Source organism: Spea bombifrons, chromosome 2 (assembly GCF_027358695.1).
Source record: "Spea bombifrons isolate aSpeBom1 chromosome 2, aSpeBom1.2.pri, whole genome shotgun sequence".
NCBI lineage: Eukaryota > Metazoa > Chordata > Amphibia > Anura > Pelobatidae > Spea > Spea bombifrons.
In genome coordinates, this window is record NC_071088.1 from 37,945,748 (window position 1) to 37,969,329 (window position 23,582).

Here is a 23,582-nt window from a genome sequence, read left to right on the forward strand (position 1 = left end):
AGCACAACATATTTTTTTGTTTTTCAATAATTTAAATGTTGATTGTACTATCCAAACTCTGTGGTAACTTGGTCATGTGTGTCTTTTATTTTATTTAGGCCCAGGTTGTAGGCCTTGCGTGTGCGTTTTTCTTTAAGGTTGCTAGGTTTTCCATTAAACAGTACAAGCCTGGGACTCAGGCTTAAGGTGGTGGCACTGTTGAGAGCTACAACTGCTTTTTACACCTAAAGTACTTTCATTCTGTCAGACCATCTATAAAGTTCCAGGCAATTTTTTACCCACACATAATGAATACACGATCAAACATTTTGGATGTGATACAGTTTCTATTCCAATAGAAAATCCTTTTTATTTCATTTTATTTCAGCTTTACACTTGAGTACTAGAACATTGGGTTATTTGTCCCTAGTGCACATTATTCACATTAATTCACATTAATTCACAATATACAAAATTACATTGACATTAAGACATACAGAGAAGAGAATCTTACCTTTGCAAATATTTATTTGATAATTGTGCAAAGAATTTTACTCCAAGTAACTTTTAACATCTTATTCTAGCGAATGATAATGGCTTTTGAAGAACTTTGCGTACAAGCTGAGAATTCTAGACAAGAAGCTTATGTCCAGCGTAAGAACAGTTTATTAAACTGGTGTTTTCTTTGTTAACATAATAAAAATAATAATTTTCATACTAGTTGCTTATAGTTGCAAAAAAATGGATCACTATAAGTTCCAGGTATAATATGAAAGTACAAATGTACCCTGTTTCTAGAGGAAAAAAATACATGTTCAAAATACACACCCATAACTCCAGCTTCACATAGACACATTAATATATACTCACATGTACTAACACTTATACATGTACACATTTACATATACAAACTCACTTCATGCATCACAAAGACATATACCGTACTTTTAGGATTCCCTCCCAGCTTAATTACCTTTGTAGGTTCAAGAGAATGCGCTTCCCTTGTGGTCCCGCTGCTGGTGACAGGCCTGGTCTCCTGCTCCCTCACAATCTTCACATGCGCCAGGAAATTAGGTTGTTATGTTTTTAAATTTGAGTTTTTCTGGCCACTGCACTAACCGGTGCTCAGACACAGGCGGTGTGCGAGGACTGCGATTCAGCAGGAGACCGTATGTAGGCTGCGTTTCGAAGGTAAGTTTCTTTTTAGGAGTTACCCGGTTCTAAGTACTTGGCATACTATGGGCCCTACATTTCGAGACACTTAAAAAGGGAACAAACTGTGCATATTATACCTGTGATTTTATGGTAGTTATTGATTGAGTAATGCAGGCAAATTCATACCTATCCTTGTTTGTCATAAGGGCACAAACAAACCAATGCTCTGTACCATGAAAAACAGTGGAAAATGTAGATTATCTTTTGGGAGAGAACAGAAACTGGTAATTCTTGGTTTTGAGAGCCAGAAGCATTCCGGTTACCTGTTATGTTATTTAAAACAACAATTGAGTTAATTCACTAACAAAATCTACAGGTCAATCGAGAAAGGGTTATAAAAGGTGCATCTTAAAATGTTGCAAATTGTAGACATGGGTCATGCAAGTTGCTTCTTAACTCACTGAAGTTTGTTAAAGGAGAACTTTCTGCAAAGTGCACTTGTTAAATTCCTTAGTAAATGTTTATAATTGTGTTCTTTGAATGATCTGTAATTAAGTGTGTTTGATCCGATTTTCAGTGAAAGAAGAAGCAGAAAAAAGGCAGAAACTAGATGATGAATACAGTAGTGAAATGAACAGAATTAAACATCAGGTATTGGGGATTCTGTCAAAAATATGGAAGTATATTGCTTAGCGCGACACTACATCAAATTATTCCAATTTTGGATCGTCCTATCTAATTTTACATGGCTATATTGGTTACCATCAAACTTCATGCTGACTGATTGTTTGTAACGGCTGTCCGGCAAGGGCCGGTGATCTGTTACTGCTGACGTCAATCGGAAGTCATTGAGGACAGGATATCCCCTGCAGGGTCTGTCTAGACCAGCGGTTCTCAACCTGTGGGTGGCGACCCCTTTGGGGGTCGAACGACTCTTTCACAGGGGTCGCCCCCTGTTACATAGTTTTATGGTTGGGGGTCACCACAACATGAGGAACTGTATTAAAGGGTCGCGGCATTAGGAAGGTTGAGAACCACTGGTTTAGACCCTGGTGGGATGTCTGATCACTCTCCCTACTAGCCGATCATAATACGGTCCAATCCCCAATGCAAGTCTATAGAGACATGCTTGGTGATCACAGCTTGAACAGTGCAGGAGTATCACAGGGAAGTAATGTTTCTCCTTCTTCCCGCACGTGGAAAAAGTAAAAGAAATCAAAGAAAGTTTTGTTTCAATGTATTAAAAAAATCACTAAGATACAAGTTGTTCCAGAGGTCCTTAGAGAGATCTTTATCAATATTGCACCGATAAAAAAAATAATGAAAAGAAATAAAAAAAACTTAAATCCCGTCACCCTAGCTGTATGTTGGGTATGCCTGTAATCAGGGGATGTTGCCAAACATAAATTCAGTCACTCAACATTAAAATATTCAACATTTTCTTACATTGGTTTTTTTTTTTTTTTTATATTCACTCAAGTTATTAATCTTGCACGTTTCTATGGTTCTAAATCAAAGCCCTATTTCTTCTAAAAAAAAAGCATGTATAATTTGTGTGGGTACATCAAAAACCTCTGGAACAAAAGTCCTCTCTGGGCGCCATTAATGAGGCGCCTGTGTAGGAGTCTGGGTCTTTACCCTGAGGTTCGGTAAGGACATGCAAATATGTACAAAAAATACAGAAATGGAAGCACATCATTCTGATTTTGGAGTGCTACTGAAATGACCAACATGTAACACAACAAAGCAAGAATTTCGCGCACATCCAGCAAATACTATTTGAAAGTACCTATCTGAGGCATATACTGTAGATATTAAGTTGTATTATTGAACTTGCATATCTGTAACTTCTACCGTTGTTTAATGGCTTCCAATTTCTCTTTATTGAGAAGAATAACTAAATATTTACCTATATCAGTTTATGATTTACTTCCATTGGAGCCACATGTTGTACAACTGATGTGTGAACAGTCCTGGGAACAGGCCTCTTTGCAGTTTGTGCTACATTATTTAACTGTTTATTTTGTATTTTTTTCTGTCATACATTTCATTAGATATCACAACTGACAAATGAGAAAGAAGATGGGGAAACAAAGCTGCAACAATTAATGTCCCAGCTGAATGAGTCAAACAATAAAATTAATGTCTTAGAAGAAGAAGCAAGTAGGCAAACACGTCCATTGTTTTTCCCCAGAATTGCAAGTTTGTTGACAATACTTTTCTGTGGTAGCATTTCCTTTTGTTTTTACCTATATTAACAGTAGAAGCCAAATTTAAAAACATATGGTAACCATAGTGTTGCTTTTTTATAAACTCCATGGAATAGTACTTTTACATGATGCATTATAATACATGGTTCCTCTATATACTCTGTAACATTCAAGCTGATACATTCTTATAAATATACTCTAAAATATATACATACTTACTCACTTTTACTGCAGGGTCACGTAATATTGCATTATGTGACCCAGCTGTGTTTATAAGGAATTAGTGCTTGTTTAGTAAGTTAAGCTAGGATAACACATGTAAACAGATATGACTAATATGCATATGTTTGAAAATATTATTTTGTGCAAAGCTAGAGCTGTTTTAAAAAAGGAAACAGCACAATACTCTTGAAATTAGATGATCATTAGATCTCGAGTGTAAATGAAAAGCTAATAATGTCTGTTTATATATCTATATCATTCTGTTGGTATCCTATAAAATATTCACCCTGCTTAAATTCTAAGCTTATTAATTTGAAGAGAATTAATATAAACGTTTAAGTTACAATTCACATTGAATTAATTTATGGTATTTGTATCTTAATTTATGGTATTTGTATCTTAATAAAATAGCTTGTTTTAAAATATAATTGATGTAAAATACACTTGAAATATTTTCCTTTTGCAAGAAAATCATAATTCTGAAATAAAACAGTCACACAACAAGACTGAGAAGTTACTCCAGCAACTAGAAGAAGTGGAAGCATCCCTTCAGAATACAGAGGTATTATAATTTATGCCATTCATACATCTGAGCAGTCTTTTTAAATTATAAATTGACTTTTTAAGCCAACCAATGATACTTTTCATGCAATTATCTGGCTTCGCAATGATGACAGCTTCTGTGAGTATCCATCACTATATGAATACCTATAGTATGATGAACTGCAAAGGGAACATAACACAACAGCTAAGGTATGAGACTTGCAATGCACCCACCAGACTTGAAAATTGGATTAAAAGATCTGACTCATAAATGTTAACTAGCGGGGTGGTTGGAACTTCAGACATACGTTTCAACAGCTACTCATGGCACCTTGTAGGACTATAGGATCCCAGCCAAGCATCTAGATGAGACAAAGGTGTCTAGTTTTTATGATAAACAAAATAAAGGGGCTGCAGTACTCAAAGTGTATAAAATAAAGTTGTTTGTGACTCACCAGATAACTCAGTGAGCCTCCAAAGCCAAATATTTATACAGAATTATATTAATACAGAAATCTATAATTAAGACTTCATGACCAGACTGTTTGTAAAATTTGTGCCCTTCGTGACAGTGGCTGTTTTAACATTTCTGTGGGGTTTGTGTTTAGCTGTAATTTTCTTCTTTCTCATTTACTGTACCTTCACAAATTATATATTTTTTTTCTTTTCAGGACAAAAAGTGCTTTCTTTAGATACATTTCATCATATGTAATGTATCAAAAAAATGTGTAAAATTGAAGAAAAAATTACTCCTCTACAAAAGCTAATGCAAAAACCTGCTAAATAGATTCTAATATGTGTCCTGAATTTAAAAATACCCAATGTTTTTATGTTTTTTGCTTGTTTTACGGCAATAAGTATATTGTATAGGGGGTCAAATGTCCCTTACATTCTACACTCATTTTTTCTTACTTTTGTAGTTTGGATGCATATTTTTTGTATATAAATATAATATTTGGGCACCTGTTCTATATCAATAAGCAGGAAGCATATGTTGCCATGCATTGCTGATCGCAGTACCTGTGATCAGCCTGCAGGGGGAGCTTGGAGGTCTCAGGGGGGTCTGGGAATACCGTCTTGGAACCGTTTTACTCCCCTCCCCCAGCAGAATGGCACCACCATCTTGAGAGACATACTGCCTGTCAATATGGAGCTTGTGATTTCTCCAGAGAGAAATCACCTGAATGTTGCATGACGACATTTCAAACACTTAATAATAAATGAAACAAAACTAAATGAAACACTTACTCCTATCCAAAAACATATAAATTACAATGAGAGTGTTACCAAACTGGTAATATAATGAATAGTATCCATGTATTTAAAAGCTGTTTACACTTGCATCTTAAAACAGGAAATGCACACTCAGTTTTATTTGTATTGTTATGTTTCCATAATGGTGATTGTGATACAGTGTGTATCTGTCTAATGTTTAGAATGTCAAAAGGACCACAGAAATTGATTTACAGTGTGCGAAGGATTTACTGAGTCAAGCAACTAAAGAAAGACAAACATTAATGGAAGAACTTGAAGACCTGAAGGCACAGTATGTTTTACAAATATATGATCTTTGCTAATATCAGGTGCTACAAGGTAATAATGTATGTTAGAACTCAATGGTATCTGCCGATCGCTCTGTTTGGTCTTGGTTTGATAATAACTCCACAACAGTTTCTCTTCCATATTGATATTGAAACTGAGCAAATTTAATTGTCTCCTTCTGATAAATCTCCTTCTGGCCTGCAAGATCTCTATAGCACGATACTGGTTGAGATTGGACACTCCAGATTGGGATGAAATTAAGTGTCAGATCGATTATCAGCGTAGTATGGAGAAATATTTTCTCCTTCTTAATGAGATGATAAGTAGATATGAAGGTATCAGGAAGCCCTGGAGGAATTCTAGTAATCCACAACTGCCCACCCTGAGTACAGGTTTGTTTCCTATGAGGAGCTTTATCCCAGGAATATTGACACCCCCTCCCCTTCCACAACCAAATATCTGGTGGTATACTTAATTGGATGAAAGTTTCAGGACACAGATCAAAAAACATATAATTTAACTAGATGGATGGTCCCTTCAGTATAGTGAAACGTAATAAAAAGGCGGAATGAAAACAGACAAACGGCGTAACCCATATGGTTAAACGAAAACTTCATCTACTTAAAGATCTGCCCTGTAAACCATCAGCATCTGAAGAGGGTTCCCACTCTTTCCATCCGGTGGTGTTGTGATCAGAGGTAACTGTCTCTTTCTGACCAGTCTAGAATTATTGTGTGGGTTATATTGCACGAATGCTATCAAATATTGTGCACTTATAACTTGTGTTTTTATATTCCTTGACTATTTTGTATCATGAATGAGAAAGACAGTAATGTTATAAATTGTTTTAACTTGGTTAAAAATGATTATATATAATAAAAAAAGAACTCAATGGTATCATGGGAAAGTGATTATTATAATTGGTATCTCACAGTAATTCTCAACTGAAACTGTTGCTTCTAACAATCTTCCATAAACATAACTATACATTGTATAGTCACAATGATAGTAGTTAGCAGTGATCTGAATACAAATATCTGTTTCTAGGTTAGAAGAAAAAGAAGATTCTTTGAAAAAGAATGCTTTGGAGATGCAAAGAAAATCTGCAGATCTTGGTAAGAAATTGCCATTAGATTGCAGTACGTTTGGTGTTGGATTGGCCAATGCCCTAGCCCTTACCCAAAGTAGCGTCCCTAGGCCTTTTCCTCCATTACTGTTGTCCTCATTGTTGAGTGCCAGCAAATGGCATCAAGGAAGTGGGGCATGGTGTACGGAATAGTGTAAATGGGTCAGCAGGGGGTCCCTTCTAACCAGCCTATTGAACTGTGGTAAACTGTGATGCCTGATTGCTTGACAGGACAATCTGACCCAAGCTTCACAGAGGGGCTACTGCTGCCGAGCCCATGTCTCCCAAGACCAACTTTGCTGTATATGCTGCTGAGTAGAAAAGGATGCCAGTTGTATTTTGTTACTTTTACTTTGTAGAGAATGATTTTGAAGTTGAGCAGGTTTACAATTAAAGCGAAAGTATTATTAATAATATTAATAAGCTTCCTTATTTATTTTTTTAAGAAATCATATTCTTTTCTAATTATGCTCAAGTGCTTCCTTTTTTGCTATTTGGTTTACAGAAGATATGATCAAAATAAAAGATAACATGAACGAAGAACTTGAAGCTGTAAAATCTGAGTTGGTAACGTCTTATTTTTCATTTACATTTATGCAAAGTGTAGTATTTGTGGGAAAAAATCAGATCATGTTTAATCTGTTAACCTTGAAGTCACCTGCAAGTGGTTTGCCTAAAACATTTTTACAAAAGAACCATTGTTTACAACATAACCGTCATTTCAGAGTTAAACCACATCAATGATAATGATATATCGGCAATCAAATGAACTTGATTTGATGCTCATATTATCTCTTCATTACCATTCATGTTATAGAAACAGCAAAATAAATCTACATAAGTAGGTGGCCAGTTTAGTAAAAGTTTAACTTAATATGTTTATCGGGTATAGTAACTACTGTGGCATATTATCACGCACACAAACACATATTTCACACTGTATATACATATGTTTTATATGTCAGGATTTTTCACAAAAATCTAAAACTAATTTGGAGCTGCAAGTCACTGAAGAAAAATCAACAAATCAAGTTTTGTTAAAGCAGTTACAAGATACGGCCAACAACCAGGAAAAGCTGCAGGTAATGTTAAACTTCCAAAATATCTGACTTTTTAAGACTATGCTACGTGCTTTCATTGCTACTGGACAAAGTCCATTCCCCTTAAACACAATGTTTGTTTTTAGCTCCACTCTATTTACTAATTTCAAAAGAGCTTGCAATTTTTTTTGTCTTTCTATCTGTTCAAGATTTCCCATACTGCTTTCACCTCAATCTCACTGCAACATTTACAGTAGGCAACAGCGACACTTTAAATTCTAGGAAATTAGGGTTGACAAGAAAAACAGGATTACCTTTAGTTACATAGTTACGTATGTCAACTAGATAACCTGTAATATCATGATTTACAGGAAACCTATTGGCTATCAAATCCTATACTACGAGCAATTTGGAGATATCTTGTACTCCTGTATGGCTAACCCTTTTAATGCCGTCTCAATAGCAACCCCCTTATCCCAGCTGACTCTAGAAGCTCATATCCACAAAGACGGCAGGAACCCTGAACTCTATGGAATATTTAGGCCCATCTCCCTGTTGAACATAGACATTAAACTGATGGCTAAGGTTCTTGCAATCAGTCTGGCCTCTTACATTGCTTCCTTCATAAGGACCAGTCAGGATTTGTGTTGGGGTGGGAGGGAAGGGACAACACTACAAAGATCATTGACATAATCCATGGGGCACCAGTGCCAAACTGATTTTATTAGAAACAGATGCTGAGAAGGCATTTGATTGGGTGAAGTGCATTTTCCTTTTTTGGACACTGTCCACTTTGGTTTTTTGACACAAATGATTGACTGGAACTGGTCTTTATACAGTGGTCCCTCAGCTAGGGTGAGAGTCAATATGCTCCTCTCTGTTTCTTTTTACATTCATAATGACACAGTGCAGTAATGCTCGCTATCATCTGTGTAATTCGCCCCCTCTATAGAACCCTTTCTGAATGCTATATGTACTAACCAAGCTATTCGTGGCCTTTAAGAAGGCGGCCATCCCCATAAGATAGCAGCTCATGCAGATGACCTTTTATTCATAATAACTAATCCCAGAGCAACTAGCATTACCTGCTGTTTGGAAAGAACTAACCATTTTTGGCAATCTCTTAAATGTCTCTATCAATTATAATAAATCTGAGATCCTAAATATATTGCTCTCTCATTGGACATCCTCTTTCAGATCACACATTCCTGTTAAATGGTGTGCACAAATCCTGAAGTATCTGGGTACTCATTTTACAACTGACCCCAAATCCCTTTAACCTTTTAGCTGCACAACCTTGCCAAGGACATGTTCAGCTGGTCCCTACCCCTATTACCTGGAAAGGGAGGATTAATGTAGGAAATGAAAATTAGTGTATTATCTTGACTCCTATTTTTGTTCTAAGAACTACCTGTAGAGATACCAAGCATGTACTTTAGATATGTTTGAAATCGGTACCTCCCCGTTTGGAATATTATGCAAACCTAAATATCGCAGGCGGACACGGCGTCCCAAACATGCATCTCTACTATGATGCTGCTTTGGTGGCTAGGGTGGTGGAGTGGACAGAGGACTGGGCGGCGATTTAGAACTGCTCCACGTGGGGGTTCCTGGCAGAATTCTGTGGATACCTCCTACATCCCGCCCAGCAATCGGTTCATTGTAGAATGGTGGCCACACCTACCCCCTTTGGATCGAATCATTAACAACCCTGCCTGGGGCGGGCGGTCACACACTGTACCTGCGGGTCCTGGTAATCCCACGCAGTCCCGCAAGGCTGCCTTCGCGCTGCTCCCTTACAGTGTCTCTTCTCTTGCTCCGCCCAGGAACAAAGCGGAGTCACGTGATGTGACGTCACTTCCCGTGACTCCGATGTGTTCCTAGGCGGAGCAAGAGAAGACACGCTGTGAGGGAGCAACTCGAAGGCGGCCTTGCGGGACTGAGCGGGAAATCTGCAGTTCAGCTAAGGAGGTGGGCGTGATTTGTGGCAGGAGCGGGTGGGATTGACCACAAATGTGGCCAGAGCGGGCGGGATTGGGCACACACATTGCGGGAGCGGGCGGGATTGGACAAAAAATCAGCGGCAGTGGGATTAAAGAAGCAGTCCTGCGCAGGGCTCTACTGTGTAGTATCACTAGGGCAGTACCCCTTACAGTCGTTTTAATCTACAAGGACTTATGTCCCTGTTATGTATCAATGTGTTTCATGTTCTGTAATACTAACTTGTGTGATACAATACTACGAAACCTGTGAGTACTAAATGATTGACCAAACTTCTAATAAATACAGATTTACACAAAAAACCCTTTTAAGACCTCTTCAATGTGGCACATAAAATGGTAGCCAGATTAAATGGATATTACATTTTCATATAGTTTATTGTGCATTTAATAATAAAAGTATTCATTTGGTAAGATACCCTCACATCATGTTTGGTATCCTGTGAACTTCTGATTTGTACAGTCCAGGAATCTACTCTCTCTTTTGTGGTAAGGCATCTGTCTCTACCTGAATGTCTGCACTGTTCCAAAACTTAATCTCTCGAAAACTGAACTCCTCCTATTCCCTCCCTCCGATGCTAACATTACCTCGTCAGTTTCCCTTAATGTTAATGGTGCAATTATCTCCCCGTCCTGCTCGCTGCCTTGGTGTCACCCTTGACTCTGACCTCTCGTTCATCCCCCACATTGTCTCAAAAAACTGCCATCTCCATCTTAAAAATATTGCCCGCATTTGTCCCTTCCTAACACAAGATGCCATTATCTCCCGCCATGACTATTGTAACCCTGTGTCAGCTGGTCTTCCTCTTACCCATCTTGCCCCTCTACAATCCACCATGGAAGCTGCTGCCAGGCTTATCTTCCTCACCGATCACTTTACTAACACCTCTCCCCTTTTGTCAGTCTCTTCACTGGCTCCCTGTGCGCTTCAGGATTCATTTCAAAATCCTGACTTACTTTTAAAGCCCTTCATAGGCAAAGGCTGGCGCATGCCTATTACAGACAGTAACTCCATGCTATCTTGCAGTCCTTACACACTGGTTTCTTCTGAGTGGCGGGAACAGACATCATATATCCGCGCTCACACTCGGCTTGCTGGTAATGAGCCTGGGGGGAAGTGGAGGAGAGTGGTGCTGGAGTTGGGGACCCTGCCAAACCCTAGGCACCAGGAAGGCATCTAGATTTTACCCACCCATGCTCTACTGTGTCTCACGTGTGACATAGACCCTGTAAATTGATCTGTCAAAATTCCAAGGTTAAAAATATGATATACCTATATATCATATATATCATATTGCTGTATTCTATATTCTAGATCTTTAATATACTAAGTAAGAAGTTGAGCACAGAGAATTGACCTCTATGGTTTCCCATTGCAGTAATAATCAGAGCTGCCCCCTAATGTAGAAATCTGACGTAAATATCTTTAAGGACATTCACTGAATGTGTTTATTGCAATAATATCTAGTTTAAGATATAGGGTCTTTAAGTCTTACTTTGATATACTGATTCGTTATAGAGACAAGTTGACATTATTTTGTTGGAAAAGTGTGCCCTTACTAAGACAGTTGTAGATTTACAAGAAACCCACAACCAGCTTCTTGACTCACTGGAAAAGAAAGAGGTAGGGAAATTAACAAAGCTTTAGGTCTTATGGTGTTTTTAAATAAGGTTTTTTCAACTGTCTAACTTTCTTTTTATAGAAAGCAATCAGTGATCTAAGAACCCAAGTAAATATTTCATCTGAGGATGGGAAAAGTTATATAAAGAAGATAGCAGAACTGGAAGCTGAAATACAGCAGAAAGAGTGTGTAACTGGTTACTCTTTTTGGGTGTTAAACATCATTCGCGTAGGGCTTGTAACAAAAATGAACAATCTTTTCAAACTTATAAAATCAGAACAGATAGCTACATAATATTTACATTTATTAAGTCACATGATTATGTACAGTGTTGTAAAAAAGTATTTGTCCCTTTTCCGATTTCTTCTATTTTTGTCACACTTAAGTAAACTTGAGTAAACATGTTTTCAAATCATGATTTCGTGTATAGAAGGAAAAATGCTATCCACCCTACATGAAAAAAGGTGAAAAAAAGTATTTCCTCCCTTAGTTACTAAAGCAACTAATTAAGCAAAATGTATTAATAATTGAGTTTAATTTCACGAGACACACCCAGACATGATTACTGTCAGCCCTGTTGAATCAAACATAAATTAAATAAAAGTGAAGTAGGCTAAATAGTCTCAGCACATTTGAGAAGATTTGAGAAGAAATTTAACAGATGAGAAGCAAAATCATTGGCATATATCAGTCTGGAATGGGTGACAAAGCCATTTGTAAGGCTCTGGGACTTAAAAAAAAACAAAAAAAAAAAAACATCTTGAAGACCCCCAAGCCCCCAATAATATTCTGTTTTCTCTGTAGATAATTAGTCAAAGTCCTTTGAATGAGTGACTTTGAATGAGATGCTGCGGCATGACCTTAAAAAGGCAATTCATGCTCAGAAACCAATATAGCTGAATTAAAGCACGATGAGCGGGACAAAATTGCTTCACAGTGATGAAGAAGACTTTTTGAACAGTTATCGCAAATATTTGATTGCTGTTGTTGCCACTAATGATGATATAAACACTTACTAGGTTTATGGGAGGAATTACTTTTTCACGGGTGATATAGGTTTTCCTTAACGCTTTATCTTCAATAAATTAAGTGATAATTTATAAGATGGATTTTGTGTTTACTCATGTTGTATTTGTGTTATATTATTATTAGTTGGATAATCTTAAACATTTAGATTTGACCAATAAGCAAACAAAGAAGAAAAAGCAAATACCTTTTCACAGCAATGAGCTCAATTACCAACATTTAAAAACAAACTAGGTATGTAGATATAGAAACTGTATGGTATTCATCATACTTTTTTATTCGTGATGGGCTACTTAATAGCCCTTTTATGAGCATAAGGTACTTAACCACAATAGGAAAAGTTTATAACAAGAGACTCTGTGGCTCAGTCTAAAGGTAAAATGTTTTGAAGACACCTTTAAAACTTCACTTGGCAGGTCTATTTCTGGGTGTCTGTGATTGTCAACATATAGTACCCCAGCTGTTGCAGAGATACTTTTCCCATGATCCTAAATCTTCCAAACGGGTGTGTGTCTGATGTTGGCTGTAGCATATGTAGTTGTAGTCCTCAATACCTTGAAAACAACCTGTTGGGAAATTCTTCCCACAACATACATAAAGCAGAAGTGACATGCTGTCACACACATCTAATTTCTGTGTTATAATCCATAATATAATGCACATATAATGTCCTTGTATCTAGCCCCTCTGGGGTTTAGTCCTGTCACTTAGAACAGGAAGATATCTCTTTATGAATAAGGACTATGCGCTGTAGTGATTTGCTCATCTTCCTGAAAACAGAGGATTGAACTTTCCTTTTTATGAATTTCAAAATGAAGATATTTATCCTAAAAGACAGGTCAATTTCCCTGAATTGAAGAGATTTGTCATTTGTAAACATGGGTTATAGAATCTTGTACTGAACAAGAATCATTCATTTCCTTTTAACAGTTTAAAACACCAGGATCTACTGAATGATTACGAGGAACTTTTAAGAAAAAACATGGAAATGAATAAAAAATTGGAGATCACGGCTAAAGAGATGACAAACATCCAAAATGAACTTGAGGTCAGCGCCATACTTACTTGTTGTCATATTGAACTATAACTATTTGACCCATTTCAGCTGTTCCTGACATTCCATGGTGCCAGGAATTAGGTGGGTTTAAAAAAACATATAGTCATAGCATAGAATGTCATGTCTTCAGTAACGTGTGTGTCTATGTGGCCTGTTACCAAAGGTTTTCTGGTGCAGGGTACTGTCTTGCACCTAAGGAAGTTCATGGGAACCATCACTGAGCCCTTCATGTTACAAGTCTTGTGCAGTTATGTGTAAATGCAAAACTTCATGGTACATGTGACTGCGTGCAACTGATTAATCATTTGAAATCTTATTACCATATGTATCAATGAACTGTTTCTACTAATGGGCTTATTTGTTTGGTTGCTGCACTTTTCAAACTTTGCCCATGACACTTTTCATGTAACGTCTACTGAGCCTGATACTAGATCTGAAAATGTGATAGATGTATACTAGATAACCTTCTTCCACTAGACTACAATAATGGATCAAATATTACATTGATTAAGGTAAATAGAATTTACCCACTAAAAAATTGTAGATCAAACTTAGCTGTTGGATCACTTACTTAACGTGTGTGGATTGCTGTTTTTTTAAGGCAGAAACTAGACCACAGGACCATGACCCTATAATAATGTTTTCATAATAAACCAAATGCAAAGTATTAAACCATAAATACCGTATTTGCTCGATTATAAGACAAGGTTTTTTCCAGAGCAAATGCTCTGAAAAAATACCCCTCGTCTTATAATCAGACCTCAACTAGGTCTGACTATGAGACTAAGGTCCAGATCCCCCGCAGCGATGCAGGGGACCTGGATCCTCCTGTGTTACGCCCCCCCCCCAACTTACCGGTGCTTCTGAGTCCCCGGTGCGTAGTCCAGGCAGTGTGTAGAGCTCTAAGCTCCGGTGCGGGGAACTCTGATCTCTGACAGCCGGGGAAGGTCTGCGCGATGAACGCAGACAACCCCCGCTGCTAACCGCACCTCCTCTCGGCTGCAGCGGAAGTTGTCTACGCGAATCGCGTAGAGCTCTACACGCTGCCCAGACTACGCACCGGGGACTCAGAAGCACCAGTAAGTTTGGAGGAGGGAGTGTTAAATGGGGGGCTTAAGGCATTTCTGAAGGCAGAGTGCTCTATGAAATGCCTTTTAACCCCCTTAATGCCACTCTGCCTCCAGAAATGCCTTTTAACCCTCTATATGCCACTCTGCCTCCTGAAATGCCTTACACCCCTCTATATGCCACTCTGCCCCATAATATGCCTTTTAACCCCCTAAATGTCAGAGTGGCATATAGGGGTATAAGGCAATTCCGGAGGCAGAGTGGCACATAGGGGGTTAAAATGCATATCATGGGGCACAGTGGCATATAGGGGGTATAAGGCATTTCTGGGGCAGAGTGGCAAGCCTGAGGGCAAATGTGCATATTGGAAAAAAGGAAATAAAAACAAAATATTTTTCTCAATCATAGCTTTTATTAAAAAAAAATAGTTCACATAGTTTACATGAATTAACATTTACTGGTAAAACTTTTTTCCTATAGGGTCGTCTTATATTCAAGCTTTTTCTTTTTTTCATAAATTAATATTCAGATTTTGGGGGGTCGTCTTATAATCAAGCAAATATGGTATATTAAACTAAATGCAACATAACTTGTGTATTATATTGTTTACAGTTATGGGGTCCCCTAATAACTACTTAATAACAGAAAACATGTTTTTACTGTAGTTTCCTTCATTCTAAGTGGCAAAGCAGCCCATCAGTCACATTTAGCCCTAGTTTAGCTTCATCTCTTATAATCAGTTTTGGCAATAACAATGATGATAATAATGCATTATATAGCCATGCCAGTGCACCATTTAGGATCATATTACTTTGCCACTCTTAAAGAAGATTCATGCAGTGGGTTCCTGAAAGCGTGCACTTTTTTATAAAGCCTAGATAAAAATCTTCTTCATGACCACAGACGTTCCAGATACTTCATATGGAAGTGGCCCCACCGGACCACGGAGGTACCTGGTATGTCATCTATGAATCCCGCGCCCGTGCCGAAATGCATGTCAGGAATGTGTGTGTGTGTGTGCGTGTGGGTGGTTGTCTGAAAAACGTTGAACTGTCAACTGTAATTTGAGTTGTGGGGTCTGCTAAACTGTCCCAAATGGGATATGGGCCCAGCAAACCAATTTATGAAAATTTGAAATTTGAAAACTGAAATGTATATGTTCCAGTTTTGGCCCCATGGCTTCCCCATAACAGTATTTGGGGGGATGTTGGCGTCACAAACTGGCGTTTTTTTCTGCAGTTGCACACATACTTTGCAACAAATTCAATGCGTAAAAAGAAAGTTCCTGCAAACGTTGGGAATTATGTTACACTATATAGCAATATATTGCCTAACCTGCCACTACATCAATGTTTGGCAAGTTCAATCTACTTTTTCAAGGCTTTGTTGCTTACCAATGCGCTTAATCAGTGGGACTGCTTTGTATTTTAACCCAAAAATAGACTCCCAAGGAATTTAAAGCAAGTCACAAAAGTTAATATAGTGAGGGACTTTAAATGTGCTTGGGATAGGCATAACGCTTTCCTGAATATAAGACTAGAACCAGGATTAGGACCAAGTCTAAGTCTTTACATCAGGAAAAATGGGCGGACAAGATGGGCTGAATGTTTCTTATCTGGCCTCAAATTCTATGTTTCTAACATAGCTTAAACCAGCTATGTATGTCTAGTTACACTTGTTGATGTTATTTATTCATTTTATTTAAAGGAAATAAAGAAAAAAGAAGAGAGTGCAAAAAATGAAATTGAAAATATAAAAGCAAGAAATTACCAGGCAAGGCAAGTTCTACATGTTAAAAATATCTTATCACATAATCTGTCTTTCCATTTTTTATTAGAAACACTTGTGTTAGTAGTCCTTGAAGGATATTATGATTTATATATATTTTAAGCATGTTTAAATCATGTCCTAAATTATTTAATACATTACTTAAAGGAACACTTTTCTAACTGCCTCTAACTTTTCATTTAAGGAAGGAAACTGAATCTCTTCAGAAACAAATTACACTTAAGAATGAAGAGGTTAAAAACCAGTTCAGCGAGTGTGAAGGAAAGGTATCACATGCATAGTTACATTTATTAAAGCGGAAGTTCCATGGAAGAAAATAGTTGGGGTGACTTTCCTTGCTCAAATACCATACTTAGGTGGTTCTTAAAGCCAATTTCTCTCAAGAGTTATATTTTAATGTCTGACTGGATGATTAAGGCAGTCAATAAAGAGTCAGATTGTTGGCCTATTAGATTGGAATAAGATAAAAGAGTTAGTATTTATACAAATGGCTATATACAGCTGTCTGAAAACATTAGAACTCCTATTTTTTATTACTAGTATAAGATAAAAAAAAAATCAATGTTGCTGTTTTCATTTTTTTAAAATGCAACATTTTAAAAACTTTTGAAATCTGATACTAGTAGTACAAAGTGGTAGGGGTTCCCGATTAAAATAAATGGATAGTAAGAAGGAATGCTCATTGTTTTATGAAATGACTGTGTAGTCCTATAAGAGAATATCTCTGGCACCGGTCAGATTTTGGTTGGATGCTACCCTAGGCCTGACCCAGTCCAGTGTTGCAGCCGACCTTAACAACCTCCTTTCTTCTGTGTGCCTCAAATCATAATTAGTATTTTGGGTTTGTTTCTTGTTTGGCTACAAAAATGACAAGTCTGGCTTCCAAATACATCTGGCTGGACCCAAAATTGTTAACCCCTCAAATAGCAGTATTATTATTTTTTTGTTTTGCTAGACACGAAGCATCCAATGGGAAATCTCCAAAAAGGATAAACAACTTAAAACATTAGAAAATAAGGTAAGATAAAGTGATCGCTAACTTCAAATACTTAATTTTTTAATTTTAATTACATTTATTTTTAATTCACACAACTGTGAAATAAACACATATACAGATGTTACATTGTTTCTGCTAACATTTGGATGGTACTTAGAATGTAGCAATGAAATTATGAAAAATACACCAACAGAGTTATATCTGTACTGGGAAAATCAGGAAAGGGGGTGAAATCTGATACTGAATTTAATTTCCTGGAAAAATAAAGGCACCAATGACTTGCGCAAGATACAGACCGATGTCCTTGGACACTTTGCTTACCTATATGGAACAAACAACGATTAGATAATACAAAGGCAGTACTGTCAATTGTACCACATGCATCTCACATTTTTTTATTCTTTTCAGCTGAGCACTATGAAGAAACAGGTGGAAAATAAAAACAAATCAATTGAAGAATTACATCAGGAAGTATGTGAAATTTATGATTTTTTTTTAACAACTGAATGAATTCAATGAATATTTTCACATTTTATCATTTGAATTGTGGTTTCAGTCTTTGGAATGGACTAGTATTATTTTTATCTGAAGGCTTCATGTGCATTATGCATTGCTATGCCACAATATTGACAGCTCCTCCTGCAAACATTACCCCATTCTCCTAGTAAAATATCAGTAAATAGTTAAAATGAAACTTTTCATTAATCAAACAATGTTTTTTGCAATTTTCTTCCATTACAGAAGCTCTTGTATTTCCTCATCGATTGTCCCGTGTTTCTTTAAAGTGCCAGTTAAGCCGGTCAATGGATATTACATGACTGTCCCAACTAAATTGTGAAAGTTGATAGCTATACACTTTTCCAGGCCTAAATCATAACATGATTAGTACATGCATCCCTTTCACACACAACCACACAAATTAAAAGTAATGAGTAGTAATCACATGTATAAGGAAAGAATGTATTTGTTTCTTTAGAATAAGTCTCTGAAAAAGAAAATTACAGGACAAAGCAAGCAGTGCAATATTCTTGAAGCAGAGGTTTGTTTTGCAAAGTTTTATTTTTTAATCAACTCATGAAAATGTATAATTATTTCTTGATTAAATTAAACCGTACAGATTTGATAACAGCAGTTTTGTTTAATTTAGTCAGTCTTCTATGTGCTGTGTACCAATGATGAAGACATTTTCTAATGTTTTTAAAAAGTTTTCCCAGGACAAAAGGCCCGGGTTCGGGTTATAAGGAAATACCCCAACAACCTAATGTCATCTAAGCCAATGATGGGTAACTTAATTATTTGTATTCTTTACCCTTGAAGCCTGGAGCTGGACACCAGTGGCCTAACCCATTGCTATCTGTTATGATAACTGAAGGAAACAGTAGAATCAACAATCTGACCTTGTCCCTTTGCCCCACACCATCACAAGAAAACCGCGATTTTTAATGATGGGGTGGGACTACCTCAGCACAAACCATTGACAGTTTTTAGCTTTTAGTCTTATTCTCTAGGAGGGACACATTAAGCTTTATTTTCTTTTTCACTTTGCAAAGGTGAAAGAATTGAAGGAACAACTTGAAAATACTGGAATGCAATATGAAACAACTATTAGCAACAAGCAAAGACTGATTGATGATTTAAAATCAAGGGAACAGCATCTTTCTGAAGAGGTATGGGGCTGTTACCAAAAAACAAGGAGTGTTTTGGAGTGTTTTCTGTTCATGTGAGAACAAAATATTGATTCAAAATTGTACAGGCAAAAAATTATTTTCTGAAGTAATGTGAATCTCAGCAATTTACAAAAACTAAGAAATATTAACAGCATTACAATTTAGCTTTTTAATGTAAAGGACAACATTGGTGTGTCACTAAACTATTATCGACATAAGAAGAAACAAGCAATCACATGTCAGGTGCCTCTCTTCTTGTCAGATGCCAATTTCCCCATGCCACCCACATCAAATTTTTAGAACAAAGAATTTATAACAACTGAGTGGCAAGAGTCATGGCAGCCAACACAAAGTTCCTGTTCACTTGAATTGGTCTTATACTATGTCGGCAGCTGAATTTATAAAAGGCTTGGTGGGATTGTATACATTTTAATAGCAGCAGTGCACATTTCACTGTATTGTATTCATCCTTCCACCTATATGTGTCATTGTTACCACAGCACTGTAAGAGATTTTTTTGATCATATATCTCACTGCTTAATCTGAAAAAAATATGCTGTCACACTAAAGGTGATGCTTCCTTTATTTTATAGGTTGACAGATTAAAGTTAGAAGCGGAAGAAGCAAGAAAATTACAAAAAGAGAGTGATGTTCGATGTCAGCACAAGATTGCTGAAATGGTAGCACTGATGGAAAAACATAAAGTATGGGATTTTCCAATAATAAGTAATTTACATGCCACATGTAAATGTAAAAGCTCTTATTTTAAATGTAAGATTATGTGCCAGATGCAAGGAGTGATACACTTTAATGCAGAGTAGTCATGCTTTTGTCAAAGAGCCACAAAGGGATAATGGCTAAGAAGCAACCTTCCCTGCACATGTAAACCGTTACTGGTATATTAAAACAGGCACTTTTAAAATACATGCATTTGTAGTTGTCTATGCCCAACCACATTTGCAAATAATATGCTAAACCACATTTACATTCTACCCAGTTACTCCACATGCATCTTCAAAGAAGAAAACATGTATTGCCTGACATTGTGCCTCCTGTAAACACAGATTTCAATGTTCTCTGGGGATTAATAAACAGATCTTAAATCAGTAACTGGTCTCTTATAAGACCTTTAGCATGTGTTAAGTTGATAGGTATTGGATTGCAGCTGGAGAAAGGATGATTGTGGAAACAACAATAAGCAATGGCTGCTAAATAAAGTGATGGAACTACATATTAAATTCTGAAAATGGAGGGGTAGCTATAAATTAATTATTACAATTATATAAGAGGAGAAATGTAATACTAGCAACCGTCTATCCTTTCTGCTCCTGTTAGAACCAATATGATAAACTAGTTGAAGAAAAGGATGCAGAGCTGGATCGGTACCATGCCATGGAGAATGAAATAACATCCAAAAAAGCTCTTTTGGTGAGATATAATAATTCATGTCTGGGGTTGATGTTATGTACTCTGTAATACTCACAAGACTCGATTTAACGACCTGATTAAACCTTAATTGTCACCAACAATGTAAAAAAGAAAAATAAAAAAACATAGTTTATTCTGATATTCTGCTCACACAGTCCGCCTAAACCTTTTAGAAGGAACGCTCAGAAAATACTACATTGAAACCACAGAAACCCTGCCCTAAAAGTGATTCAACAAGGTGCACAGTTTGTCTCAGCAACTAAAAGTTGCCTCTTGCCCTGCCTATTTCTGACACCTGCCCTGTTTCTTCTACTTTTGGCTACACCTTCCAATATAAGCGTCCTGATTTGGACACCTGAAGTGTTTGGGGGGGGGGGTATGGTTTGTTTAGGTCCAAGTCTTTACATTAGGAAAAATGGGACTGAATGGTTCTTATCTACCATCAAATTCTATGTTTCTATCAAATATTACTTTATGTGTTTAAATGTGGTTCAAATGAAGGCTGTGATTCTCCTTAAAAATATATCATTTGTGTGGGTAGTGGAAACGACTGAGCAAAGACATAGCAAAAGTGTTAGAAATACTTTCTAAGTGTAAAAAATGTAAAACAGCCTTGTCAAGTAATGACTTACAGACAAAAGAATAAGATGTACCTTGTCCATATGCACTATATAGACAAAAGTATTGGGACACCTGACCTTTACACAAACAAGGACTTTTATGACTTTGCTTTGTAAATACATAGACATTAATAAGTAGTTGGTCCTCCTTTGCAGCTATAACAGCTTCCACTCTTCTGCGAATACTTTCCACAAGATTTTGGAGAGTTTCTATTGAAAATTGTGCCCACTCATCCGGGAGAGAAGGGGACATACAAAGATATTTTCGGCAGTGCTATGCTTCTAAGTTTGTGGGAACAATTTGTGAAAATCCCCAATTCAAACATGACTGTGCCCCAGTGCACAAAGCAAGGCCCATAAAGACATGGTTGGATGAATTTGGTGTGGAAGACCTTGACTGCCCCGCACAGAGCCCTGATCTCAACCCCATCGAACACCTCTGGGATGAACTGGAACGGAGATTGCGAGCCAGGCCTTCTCGTCCAATATCAGTGTCTGACCTCACAAATACTCTACTGGATGAATGGGCTAAAATTCCCACAGAAACCCTCCAAAACCTTGTGGAAAGCCTTCCCAGAAAGCATATTTGACATACACATCTCAAACACATTAAGCATTGTAAAAAAAAACATATTGCACTTTAAAAAAAACAATAATTTTTGTTATTGCTGTGCTGTAGGTCTTGTGGTAGGAAGGAAATCCTCTTGATTCTTTCTATAAAACCAATTGCCCATAGTGAAAAATATGTAAATTCAATATTTCTTTACTTTTACATGTTCCAGCTGTTAAGTATAATGTCAGTGTTTGTGATATATTTTTTTATATTTGTCTTGTCCAGGAAACAAATTTATCTAACACAAAGCAGGAAGTAATGTCCCTTAAGGAAGAACTAAAGCACATAACAGAAGAAAAGGTACATTTAACTTTAACACATAAGAACCCACGTGGACTCTCTCACTGTATATTTTTGTGATTGGAGAATCTATGACAGATCCCCACGAGGGAGAACAGGAATCATCTAATTACATCCTACTTTAAGGAGGTTTGGGAAAAACCTGGTCATGGTTTAGGGTTTACGACCTAATTTCACCGGTTTATTGTTTGAGTAAAATACCAGTAAACATAAGAAGAACCACTGAATAACATACAAGATACCAATCTGACTATAGGTGTATATATATATATATATATATATATATATATTACCTCATAGAGTATAGTACCTCAGTCTTTATTAGTGTTGGGATTGTACTTCTGGACCCAATTTAAAGAGGCCATAACACTATACCTAAAAATGTATTCCAGCAAGGATCTAATGCCAGTAAGACTAACCCAGGTATATACGCTAAAACTACAATTCACTGAATTAATACGAATACGAACTACGAATTCACTATGATTAATATCATTCACCAATACACACATAAAATAGGAGTAATGTATAACTACAGATGATACATTTATGAATATAAATTATTTAATCATAGGAAAAATTTGCAAAGGAAGCAGAAGAAAACAAGGTCTATCGCAGAAAAGGATCTAAGGGCAAGGTAAACTGTAATTCTGAAACAGAAAAGTTGGTTGTGCTTGCAAGGCTTTTGATATCAGGTATTCAAATTAAATGAAATCTGCTTCATTCATATCTTTTCAGTGTTGCCAAAGCCATATAAGATATCTTGGGTATTAAATGAAGGGGGTATGTTAATAATAATATAAATAATATAGAGTTTTTTCATTCCATGGCAGGTACTGATGTAGTCAGCTGCACGTCTTGCTGTGGTCTCCTCTTCTTCCAGAAGGGTTTTGTTGCTTTTTTGGGGGGATTTCCATGTAGTAAAAAATTGGATCTTTTTATTAATTGTTTCTCACATCACAGTACTTTATACATTGTAGTGATCGCTGCTTCTCTCTGCCTTACTGTGATCGTGAGACAGAGAGAGGCATAGAACAGTCCTAGGGTGAGTAAAAAAAAAAATCAACTTCTTTCAAATAAATGTGTCTTTTTGGCTGCTTGCTCACTCTGTTATAGAATGATCAGCAGTCTTTGTACAGCTGTCCATTGTTAGTGCCATAAAGATTACCTACCTCAATACTACTTAGGAAGTAATATGTTTCTTTTCTTTTGTTAGCTCATTCAGACTCCCTTGCAGACTCCTAAGCAAAGTAACAAAACAATAGACCCCATTACATCAAAATCTTATTCCAAAAAATCACAACTTCCACAGCTAGTTTTACATACGGAAGTTGCCAAGAAATTGGATAACAGTGCATCTCCGTGGACTTCGTCAAAAAGTTATTTGGAAATACCACCAAAGGTATTTAATTGATATACGTTTTGTACTTGTGCATCAGGTAAATATCCTTCTTTGGGAGCTTCTTATAGGTTCAAACTCCAGGTCCTAGCAGCTCTCCAGCTGTTAGATAACATCGCTAGAAGGGTAAAGAAGATTAGAGACGTAGGATTGCATTTGGAGCTTAACGGGCAAGCTTAG

General features: G+C 36.9%; 1 protein-coding gene and 1 long non-coding RNA gene across 2 annotated transcripts; both read left to right on the forward strand.

Annotated features, from left to right (window-relative positions):
• The first annotated feature begins 561 nt into the window (after positions 1-561).
• LOC128475108 (uncharacterized) lies at positions 562-3,229 on the forward strand. The gene is made up of 3 exons (XR_008346441.1): positions 562-633; positions 1,712-1,785; positions 3,189-3,229. It is a non-coding gene; the product is annotated as an uncharacterized LOC128475108 (long non-coding RNA).
• Positions 3,230-4,236: 1,007 nt separating this feature from the next.
• Positions 4,237-23,582, forward strand: SYCP1 (synaptonemal complex protein 1). Its single transcript, XM_053455889.1, has 18 exons — positions 4,237-4,248; positions 5,546-5,655; positions 6,699-6,766; positions 7,283-7,344; positions 7,743-7,859; positions 11,521-11,624; positions 13,396-13,513; positions 16,298-16,368; positions 16,563-16,644; positions 17,334-17,396; positions 17,784-17,846; positions 18,352-18,414; positions 18,926-19,042; positions 19,636-19,746; positions 20,378-20,470; positions 21,929-22,003; positions 22,578-22,698; positions 23,443-23,582. The coding sequence occupies exons 1-18, from the start codon at positions 4,237-4,239 to the stop codon at positions 23,580-23,582; spliced, it is 1,590 nt and encodes a 529-aa protein (XP_053311864.1).